The sequence below is a fragment of the Amphibalanus amphitrite genome, unplaced genomic scaffold (genome assembly GCF_019059575.1).
Source record: "Amphibalanus amphitrite isolate SeventyFive unplaced genomic scaffold, NRLGWU_Aamphi_draft 000204F_arrow, whole genome shotgun sequence".
Classification (NCBI taxonomy): domain Eukaryota; kingdom Metazoa; phylum Arthropoda; class Thecostraca; order Balanomorpha; family Balanidae; genus Amphibalanus; species Amphibalanus amphitrite.
Genome location: NW_024881699.1, coordinates 61,255 through 73,120, shown reverse-complemented (window position 1 = coordinate 73,120; position 11,866 = coordinate 61,255). Strand labels below are relative to the sequence as shown.

At 47.3% G+C, this 11,866-nt stretch overlaps 1 protein-coding gene across 1 annotated transcript in view; it reads left to right on the top strand.

The window, feature by feature from the left end:
• Nucleotides 1-321: 321 nt before the first annotated feature.
• LOC122384964 (protein O-mannosyl-transferase Tmtc3-like) overlaps nt 322-11,866 on the top strand; it is a 33,834-nt gene continuing 22,289 nt past the window's right edge. The window contains exons 1-2 of the mRNA XM_043372832.1: nt 322-360; nt 1,304-1,489. Of these exons, the coding sequence (XP_043228767.1) occupies nt 322-360; nt 1,304-1,489 (225 nt within the window). The remainder of the gene's footprint in view (nt 361-1,303; nt 1,490-11,866) is intronic.

Genomic DNA, 11,866 nt, shown 5'->3' with positions numbered 1-11,866 from the left:
TTTGTGTGTGGCAAAAATGAGCAGTAGCTAGCCGGGTCGATCCTGCTCCGAGCTAAAATACGTATGAAGGCTGAAGTCAGTGGGTGTTGCCTGATCCTCCGTATTGCTCACAATATAGCATACAGACACTTAAGCCATGCCGGAAGCGTATACCAGTGGTCATTTGCAGCAGAGGTGAAATTCCCGCAGCTCACCTCGCCGCGATGATCCTTATGAGCCCGGCATTACGTGTGACGGGCCAGTGCGATATTGCCCGCGCTGAGAGATGGCTATTCATAACAAGTTATTAGGGGACGATGATATTACCGGGAGATGTGTACCATGTGGCCAGTCTGTCTGCTACTCTTCGACCGGGGAGATGTAGGTACGGACAGTGCACGCACTACGGACGAGGTCAGAGCACCTCCTGCTCCATACTCTACCCTCAGATCCGGAATACGCCGCCGTTCATACTCTCTCTCCCTGCAGTGTGATTGGCCCCGTCCGTTGGGAGAAGCCCAATTTAGCCGCCAGATGCCCGTCTTCCTCAACGGAACAGCACTCGTATCAAGATAAATGCACGCGCCTGCTTATTGCATCTATATTTCGGCCGAGTTTTGTAATATCTCGAGATGGATCGTCGGGCCGCTGTCCGAGGCTGTAAAAAGTCGCCGTGCCGGCCGCACGCATTAGTTTGATAAATGTCCGCGTCTGTCCCAGGTCCGACCAGATGCATTATTTCTGTGAACAGAGTGCATCTCTGAGGTATGCTCAGACTGGACAAAGTGGACATCAACCTGTACGAGCGAGCTGGACGTCCCAGGAACACTGCTCATAACGTCAGGAGGCGACTCTGAACTCTTGGAGTTCTTATTTCATAGGTTTAGTTGGGATGGCATGGCATTCAAAATTCTGACACATGATGTAACTTAACGTTTAGTAAATGCAGTCATCATTGGTGTTTTAGTAAAGTTGTCAGGTCAGGTCGTTTCCTTTGGCGCCCGAGGCCGTCCGTGTCGGACCGTGTCCGTGTGCTGTGATTGGGCCGCCCGCCTGTCACGTGATTGTTGACCTTGAACCGGATGTCATCCGACTGGGGTGGGGTGGCGGATAGAGGGCTACGTGCGTTATTACTCCGTTAGAAATGTTTCGTGCCGTGGCGACAACGGATAGGCCCGGGAACGACTTGACCTTTGTTTTTGGCGTGACATCACAGAGCTGTGATGCTCGTGGCACATCGCGTCACTCTCAGCTCTGAGAGTGACGCGATGTGCCACGAGTTTTACTAACTCCGATCTCACGCTATACCCCTTTCCTTCCACAGATGCTGCATCGCTGGTCGTACCCCTGTCTGCTAGCACTGGCTGTGACGCTCTGCTACCAGAACGCCCTGCACTGTGACCTGGTGTTTGATGACGTCAGAGCGATTCACGGCAACCGCGACCTGCGTCCCGACACGCCCGTCTCCAGTCTGCTGAGCAACGACTTCTGGGGAACACCCATGGAAAAGGTAGGCCAATCACTGGCACACAATTGTCGCCATTGTCGCCACACGAACAATGGCAGTGTCCAATGACGATGAATGGGCGCGGTAACTGCGCACCAGGCCTGTGACAGGCACTGCCCACCAGCACCTGCACGATTGCTGGGCGGAGAGGGAAGGGGTGCCGTCCTGTGTATGACACGCATCGTAAAAAGGAGTGACGCAGTAGGTATACCAACGGAGCAATGCCTATGGTGCGATTATGATACGTTTCCTTTTTGCGCTTGATATGGTGAAATCGCATTGATAGATCAGATTCCTAACCAAACTGCGTGAACTAATAAGTAAATATGTGCACAAAGCTAATTGACGAATACATGTTGTATATATGCCACTATTATAACGTAACGTCCCGAAATTGCAAGCCTTTTACTTCTTGTTTAACTGATGTTGATATATCAGGATGTTTTACCATGCTGCAGCGATGCTCACGTCTGGACGCTGGCAGCACCGTACAGAGACGATTACAGTTTAACTTTTGCGCTCCCGCTAATAGCTGCCGTCATCTGGATTTGATCCGAGTTTAATGAGTGCCGGAATTTCTTGCAACTGCTCTCCCCAAGTCGGCTCGTGCCGTGCATTGCTGATAAATGACGCTCGTAAATCACGACATTAGGTGTGAAATTCCTACAATCTTTGAACAAGACATCAAGCCGTGATGAGGGGATATTGTCTTGGCTTAATAACAGATAGGCCGTTAAATGGGGCAGTTATTAATTTGAAAGCATGTTATATGTCCTAAATAGCCGTGGTGTTTCTGTCGATCTTTTAATCTACATATTTTTTTTTTTAGATGACACTTTCTATGCTGCAACCATTTTCTACATACTTTCGAATAGTTCAAACTCGAGCCCTATTCATCAACGTTACACTTTGACCCTCGCCATTCCTGCGACCGTCTCTCTCGCCGTATTCGTTCCGAGTTTGAGTTACGGCAGGCTATCGCGCTCGGTCCTCTCACGGTGTAAATACGGCGGCACTTTCCTGAGAACCAATCATCGTGCATCACCCTGGCAACGGTCACGCGATCCAGCCAATACAGCTACCCCTCCTCCCCCTCCTTTCCCAGACGTGGTGCCGAGGCACTGAGGTGACGGCGCTCAGGTTTTTTTTCACAACGGTCACAAATTACATAGGACACCTACCATTGAAGGGTCCTTACTCGTTACTGTGGACACGATAATATAATTATTTAAGCTGGGTTTCGTGACTTCGAACAAAAGGCATCAGGTGATTGGATTCAACAATCATGCAACCATCCAGTGGTTGTCTCAAGGCGTGTGCGTGTTATATAATGGAACAAACCGTCGGTTTTTATTACTTTTTACTTCAGGTACCCACATGGCCAAAGCTTTTACTAGAATATCAACGTGTGTGTTGACGGTGTTGTATTGGGTAGATCTCCATCCCTATTTCAAATAATCGAAGCAATTCGACTTTCTAGTTACAATAAATGTAAAAAACTAGTTTAAAACCGGGCAACGACTGGTGTGGATGCATAATTACTTCGCGGCAGTTCTGATTCCGGCAGCCAGAGCCGGCGATGGCCGGTTCGCTGTTGATAATGCTGAATGCAGGTCGTTCCGTACTCACGGCTTACGCTGACGTTGGAGCGGTCATTTGACGCTGTCAATGTTTAAGGAGAAGCGGCATCATCCGTGCAGTGTTGGTGGACAGTCATTGCTCAAACCATCACAGATCAGCAGCGGTCCGTGATCACTGACTGCATGGTCACTGGTTAGACGTGTCGCAGAGGGGACAGTCATTGCCCAAAGGTCAAACTATGACAGACCAGTGACTCATAGTTGCTGGTAGTCGGGATAACTGTCAGACAGCACTGGTCAGATTGTCTTGAGGTCGGTACTGGACCACACCGGTGAAATGGTGAAGGCAGTTGGTGCGTGGACTACACTAGTGAAAGTGTCGGCTGCTGCCAGCATTGGTAGGTGATGAACTGCTAAGCTGTGTTGGCTGCTCAGTCTGTACCGGCGCCAGAGTTGGCACTGGACTGCGACATTGGTCTACTTTGGTGTCGACAACTGCCAGTGTTGGTATTGGCCAGCCCGGGTCGGTCGCTCACGCACCAATCGTTGTAAGTGGATGTAATACGTGACGGTCAAGCGTGTCGAGTGGCCCACTATTGACAACGAAACGGGAGGGTGGCACGCCTGAACACGGGCTCAATTTCAATGATGACTGCCTGCTGCAGTATGGTATGTGTAATGGACATGATGAATGACAACTTGGAACGACACGCGCTATAGCTTGATTGCTGATATCACGCAATTGAAAAAGCTTCATGACAATGAAAATCCAAGACAGAACAGATTGTTCCTGTTGAGGATACGCAACAAAGACCCACTTCTGATCGCAGCCCTCGCCCCGTTGGGGGGGGGGGCCATTTTGGCCCCCCCTGTGGTTTTTCCTAAATAGCAAGAAAACGGCGGCGCACAGCGCCGCCAAATTTTCAGTGCCTTTCCGGGCATCAATTTGACACCTTATCACCAAATTTCAAGTCTTAGGTCATCTTAGGTCAGGAGTTATTGAGGTCAAACTGAGGTCATGTTCGAGCAAAAATGAGCAAAAAACATGCAATTTGAAACGCTCACCAAATTTACAGTTACCAAGCAATTTCAAAGTTCTTTATATGGTCTAGTGGACAAAAAGCGGCGCTACAAAACTGCTATCTCGGATTTTCAAAATTGTGGGTTTTTGACCCCCAAAAATTCAAAAAATTGATTTTTTTAGAAAAAAATCAAAAAAATCCAAAAAAATCCGAATTTCGAAAAAACCGGAATATATATGATAGACCCTGTGCTTTTCTATATAGGGGAGAGTGGGGCAATGGCGACACCATAAGCATTTTGCTCAATAGCTTAGCTATTTGAAGCTATTTTATGGTGATTTTGACTGTGGTTATAGCCAAAGGAATAGGCTTTCAGATAACACCCAGTTTTAGTATCTCAGATCACTGATGACAGATTCAGAGCCTACGCGAAAATGTGGTGAAAAATGGAGGTGCAAAAAAGCGAGGGGTAATGCCGGCCACTAAGTGCAATAGCACAAAAAGTCGAAATATCGTCACTGGTATTCATCCTTAAACCGTTCTTTCGATGGGAATTTAAGTGAGAATTAAGAAACGGCAACTGTATTCAGCAGTTAACAGTGCACTGCACTGCAACACAACACTGCACTCGCTGCAACACAACAGCGCGGCGCCAACAGAGCAGCAAACTAACACAACCGTAAACAGCAAGCAAACTAACACAGCCGTAAACACAGCAACCCGAAACGTTGAGCTTTAACGACAGAAGTCGCAAACAAAACCGCGTGGAGTCATTCCGGACACGTGTCCGGTATTACCTCGAGGTCAGCTTTATTTTAAGAAAGCAGGCAGCAGTCAAAGGCATTGCGTCGCAAACACCTCATCTCCAGCAGTCGCCTAAGAAAGGCTTAATTGAAGGTCATTGCAAAGCAGCACTTCTGAAAATGCGTTAACACATTTCACAGTCAGCAAATAGATGCAACAAAAATTAAAAATCAGATACGAAAAACACATTTAGCGCTATAAAAATGAAAATAATGGAGCTACCGTGACAAACTTGCACCACGTGCTAGAATGGCGCTCAACTGAAATGTAAACAACATCAGCTGATTAGTGATGGACAAAGTACTCACTAGAGATGGGTGGCCGGCATTACCCACCGTCCGCCATTGCCCCGCTCTCCCCTACATACCAAATTTCAGATCGATATCTCGTTTTTTGGCCAAGTTATAGCGAAAAAACTGTTCAAAAATGATGACGTCAAATTTTTGAACTCAATTTTTAGCGATTCTAGACCACGTAGGGCAAAACAAAGACCACCATTGAACTCCCCGTGACGAGCTGCATCGAATCGATACCCATTTTATGCAAAAATATCAACTTTGAAATTTGACCTAATTTGACCTGACCTTGACCTGACCTTGACCAAAACGTGACCTAAGCTGGCCCAAAAGTCTGCCTGACCCACATAATCGCATTTTTCATGTAAAATGGACCATAAAACATGTATCACACGACACTTTCATATTGGCCGTTTTCACGACGGAACTTTCGCAGAGGAACTTATTTGATACCTAAAAAGTACCTACCCTTAGAGGCCTTAACATCCCTCAAACTGAAATATTTTATGTTCAAAATAATTTTAGAAGTTTAAATCCGGGCATTTTTTGCCCTCAAATCACTTATTTATTTACAAACACAGCAATTTTTAGTTCTAGTAGCCCACCTTTCGACTATGAGGTATTAAATCAGCGTGGCAACTTGCTCCCTCTTTGCTCCCTCGGGTATCTAATTCCGGAATTCTTAAAAACAAGGAAAGTATATATCGAGTTCTCTTTTATACCTATTCAGTTATGTTTTAATGGTGATTAAAATATGACAAATTTTTTAATTACATTTCATATAAGAAAACACGCAAAACAATGAAACAAAAATAACTACGGCAGATAATTACCTTCAGGTATCTAATTCCGACCAATCAGCACCTCAGTAGGATATGACGTCATACAAGAATGGTGGTGATGGCCGTTTGCAGTCCCGGCCGGTAGGTCACGTGACCGCCGGGCGCCTCGGGTCACGCGGCGGTCGGGAGTCGGACGCGGGGCGTGGTCGCGGGCGGACGCGCGGGGCATCATGCTTTGCTTTGCTTGCTTTGTCAACTTCATATAACTTACTATCGCATTCGTGTGAAAGCCAAACACTGCTCAGTGCCCTTAGAAATTGAGTTTTGGAAAGCTCAAGTCCCTATAGCTCCTCAGGTCGGCAACAGTTGAAGCCTCATCTGAACCCATGTGAAAAAAAACGAGGGTAAGGAACCTTGTGTTGCTTTTTCTTTTACCGTCATAATTATCTCAAACCATCACAATTTTGAGTTGCCACATTGTCTGCTTTACTACATTCGTGTAAAACTTGGGTGAAGGCTGGTGGCTCAAAGAAAGGTGTAGATATTTCTTTAAGTGCCTAATCCGTGAAATTGAAATATCCCGGCTTTACAAATCTACACTTTTCATTTTCTCCACGATACATTTTTTAAAATTGTTTAAATTTTATCTACATTTGTTAAAATCGGGGCTTTGGTTTTGTGTAAACTAGATCATAAAGTTTACTATAGTTTTGTGTAACCTGATGGCTGAAGAAAATAGTAATTTTGCTAAAATGATGTGCGGAAATTTGTTGCTTTCTAAATCAAATTACTCATACCTATATTTCATTCAAAATTAGGAGGCATTATTACTGTTTTTTCTTGTAACATGAACTGAGTTTGGGTACGGTGCTCCGGAAACGTTGTGGAACTTTAAGCTAGCTAGAGCAGTTTCCATAAAAATTGTTTAGATAGTTGACATGGCTTGTTGACAACTCTTGCTGTTTCTAAAAAAGTGAAAAAATATTTTCCTGCATTAAGCACACAAGGCATGTTATTCTCATAAGCTATCGAATGTGTGTGTGTTTTTTTAAGCTGTTTTTTTTTAAGCTTTTAAGCTGTAACTTCAGTTACTTCACTTTAGAACATATTGCCCAGAATGCGTCACTGATCATGAGCTGGTATATCATATCATATGTAGCAAATACATAAATGAGAATAGTGTGTCATGAATTTTTGTGCATGCTTCTGGATCATCTGTAATTACATCAAAGGCTCGGCTCAAGAGTGTCCTGCCGACCAGCTTATGTCCAACCCTTTCTGTCCGCAGAACGTCGCCTGCGACTCCCGCACGCCGTTTGCCCCGGCCGTCCGTACTGGTCTTCGCGCTGCGAGCCGCGCTGGAGTTCGCGGCGGCGTCGTGGAGCTCCCATCGGGACGGCGTGTGATGCCCGCGTCGAGCTTATAAGCCGTGAGCTTCGATTGGCGGCTCACGCGGTCACCAGCTGTATGTACAGCCTCGGCCCCGACGACCCCGCTAATGGCCGAGACCGGCATACCCCCGGCACGGGTCCGCTGTCCGGCGCAGCGCTGGCCGCCCGCATGCTATGCTACTTTTGGCTGTATCGCTGCCCAGCGGGAGCGCGCTCCACGCTGCGGAAGAGGTACACGTTGCGACCCGACTGAGGACTGCAACCGGATGGTGACACGTCGGCCTCTGCGCCCTGGCCGGGGCAGGCGTGACCGACGTCACAGTGGAGGAACGCCCAAACAAGACCAGCCCACCGTCGGAGCAGCATGGAAATATCATGTTCTGCCTGGACGTCGGACCCGGCGGCCGCAGTGCACCTGCACACGTGCGGAGAGGGGCGCTGGAGGCTACTCTGGAGCTTCTGCCATTCCGCGGCGCGACTGCTGGCAAAACGGCGGCGATTGAGGCGGTTGGGAACAGCTGCAGCAATGGTGATGGCGGTGATGGCGACATGGCGGTTTGGGACTTCATCTCAGCGCGGCCGCCGCCCAGGCGCCGCTGCGCCCGGCTGCTCAGCCACCTACCGGATGGCGGGGTGGCCCTTACGGCCCTCACGCCCGTTCGGTCTGCGGCCACGTTGTGGGGTGGCGGTCGCGGGGTTAGCGGCGTTGGACTTCGTCCTTTATCCAGACTGCACCGTACCATCTGAACGGATGGATCTGCCAAGAAAGATGACATCCAAGGCGGCTATGAGGCGATCACAAAGCTTCACCAAGAGCTTCTCCTTCATGGGGCCGGCCGGCCGTTAAGTCGCAACACCGGCTGCCGAGTGCCAACAGCTGCGTGCGCTGGCGCCGACGCGTTGTGGGCCGCGCTGCTGACGCCCAAGCTGCGATATCAACCATCTATGAATAAGTGGCAGCGGTGGCGGCTTGTCAGTTGTTAACGTGCCTTAACAGACGTTGCGAATAGCCCGCGTTGGAATCGCATGGTTGGCAACACAACGCAAGTAAAAATGGGCTTCCTTGATGAACCTACTTTTTAAGCATTGTAGCCTTTGTAATTTTGGATGTTTTGCTGTAGATATTATTTTCTACATATATACTATATAGGCACTCACGTGCTTTAAATCGCGCAATGCAATTGAACCATGGTAAAGACAATGATAAATGAACTGAGAGCTGACATGCCCCATGCTTTGTGTGTGTATGTGTGTGTGTGTGTGTGTTTTTTTTTGGCGAGTCGATAAAAGTGGTTTTGGACACTGGATGAGTTTTTAGGGGTGTGGTGAGGGGGGATGTAATTCCACAGACCTTCTGTCAGATTCACTAATGCAGTAGGTCTGTGCGGTGTTTAGTTATCGGAGCATTCTTTGAAAGTCGTGAATAGGGCCACCGAGTACCTAAAGCCGTGATATTCCCCCACAAAAACTTCTTTTAAATAACCGGGGATAGGTACATGAGCAGAGTAAATGCTATTACGAACGCCTATCACAATGCTGAGCGAATAGGAAAATCCATAGATGGAGAATTGTGCCGCGTTACGGGTGCTCGGGCGCAGCCAATCCACCGTTACCCCAGCGGTGACCTTGACCCGCATCGTCTGTCTCGGCTCCAAAGCCAAACCGGCGTGGAATTGGGAGCGTTCGAGCACTCATGGTCCAGCGCAATTCTCCACCTAAATCCATTCCTGATACACATTTGCTTGCTCATAGTCATGTAACCCCGGTAAATTCACCCAACTTTCATATTGGTCGCTCCATAGACAGATGACCACAGAGATCAACTTAAAAGGCCATTGTTGCATTCATTTAGTGGAGATTGATTGTGGCCGTGACAGGCCACAAGTCGCGTGACATCATACGTGTAACGACCAATGACGTCGGCCTGCAAAACCCAATGGAAGCGGCTAGCAGCGTGCAACAAAACAGGGCGCTGCTTTCTAAATGTCTGTCGTGCGCCATAAATGAATATATTCTTTGTAGCCTGGCAACTCAGTATCTTTTTTTAACTATTGTACTAGTATTTAATAATTTCATAATTTTATAATTGTGCTTACGCTTTATGTTGATATTAGTGATAAATCCTTAGATAAAGTAAATCGATGTGATATTTAATAGAAAAATAGCAAACTAACGCACCATTCATTCGAAAGCTGGGGAACTTACTAAAAAGAACTACTAAAATTCCTGAGGAACCAAAGGATCAAATGGGGATTAAATAGATGCCTGCTATTCCGTCGTGAAAACGGCCACTGTGACCCCCTGCAGTGACCTGACCTCTGTGACCTGACCTGGTATCAGTGACCTCAAATAGCAAAATATGTGTTTGAAGAACATTTCCCCATCGATGATTTTCAATGAAATGCATTTTACTCGATTTTACAACGCATTTCTTGAAATGCCTGTAAACGGTGAAAATTCGACCTTTGACCTGACCTGTGACGTCATCGGTTTGAACTAGGTCAATAAAATTGGGTTACAAGGTAGTTCCCTGATAGGGCTATCCAACACCGTTTGCCGCTTGTCGCTAGGTTGCGTGGTTCTCGAGATCTTAGGGGGGGGGCCCCAACAAATGGCGTTGCTCGGCAGAGCCCAACGGGGCGCGGGTTAACCCTCGCCCGCACATGGGGGGGGGGGGGGTTGCGACCCCCCCAGGCAGTCTTTCTGCTCTGCACTCAACATTTCTAGAGCTAGAAGGCTGATTTTTCGTATAGCTGCTCGTCTATCCTTTCTTGATGTCCACTGAAAATTTCAAGTTTCTGTGATTTTTGGTTTCGGAGATATGACCTTGTTTTTCAGGTCATGTCATGACCCAAATGGCCAATTCTCAACATCTTGCGTTTGCCATGGGCCTTGTGAGCTTTTGACACCCTGATTTCGGCCTTTTTTGCCAGTCTTACCTCCCACCTATCATGGAACATGTTGTTCGACGATGTAAAGGGGTCAAGGTCAGGGTCAAGGTCAACCTAGGTCATCTAAGATAATTGCGTTTTAGGCAAGCTGAGTTTACTTTTTGTGAAGTTTTTTTTTACTGCATTTTTGGTAAAAGCTTCTCAGATCATGATTTCATGTGATATGGATCCAAAAACAATCGGTGCACACATCAGTATACACACAGACACACACAGACATACAAACACATATAAGGTGTTAACTGCGTACAGATTGATGTGCTGGAGAGCTGTTTTGACACTGATCACAGAGAAGTGGTCGGACACTTTGTGACACCTTACTCTCGCCCTGTACTAGTGTCACGTCGAACGGCTTACAATTATAAGGAAGCCGATTTCAACGGACTGCGCCGTTCACTCTCACTTATTCACTGGGGCATGTTAGATGATCGTCCTGTCAACAGCGCTGTCGAAATGTTTTACTCTCTGCTTGAAAGTGCTATAGCCGATCACGTACCATCAGTGACTATCAATCGCAAATGCCCACCGTGGTTTGACCGTGCTGTTCGGGCGGCGCTCCGGCTGAAGGAGGCGGCTCACAAACGGATGCGCCGCAACCCGAGCACAGATGCTACCGCTGACTTCGCCGAGAAACGTAGGATATTTAAAAACCTGGCCTGTGCGAAGTACTACGATTATCTCGGAAAGTTAGCAGATGATCTAAAAACGAACCCGAAACGCTTTTGGACTTTCCTGAAGAGCACAGGCAAAAAGTCAGGTTCAATTCCTTGTCTCAAGGACGACGAAGGAGCGATCATCAATGATGACAGTGAAAAGGCGATGCTTCTGAACCGGGCTTTCGCAACAAAATTTGTAGTGCCTACTTTAAACACGCTCCCTGCCGCACCAGTATACACTCTAGACACCTTGCCACGTTTTACGGTTTCAGAAGGGACAGTGTCAGCAATTTTAAAGGCACTTGACCAAAACAAGGCATGCGGGCCTGACAATATCAGCGCAAAAATCATCCTAGAATGTGCAGACCAGCTGACCGTCCCACTTACAAAAATATTCAACAACTCTTTGGACTCCGGTGTTTTTCCAGAACTCTGGAAAGAGGCAAATATCATTCCTTTATTCAAAAAAGGAGACAAAAAGAATCCCATGAACTACCGGTCGATTAGTCTCATCTCTCTCTTTGGAAAAGTTTTTGAAAAAGTAGTATATGATCAACTTTTCCGACATGTGTCTTCGGCTCTATGTTCAGAACAACATGGTTTTGTTCCTCGGAGATCGTGCACCTCAAACTTAGCGGTGTATCTGTGCTCGGCGTGGGAAGCTATGCAGGAGGGACTTCAGACGGACGCCATTTATACAGACTTTTCGGCAGCGTTCCAAAGTGTCAACCATCGGCTTTTGATTCACAAACTCAATCAATCATACCACCTAAAACAGTCAGCGCTCAAATGGTTTGCCTCATATCTCTCCGGAAGGCGCCAGAGAGTTGTGGTGAACGGCAAAACGTCAGATTGGATCTCTGTCACTTCCGGCGTGCCGGAAGGGTCACTTTTGGCT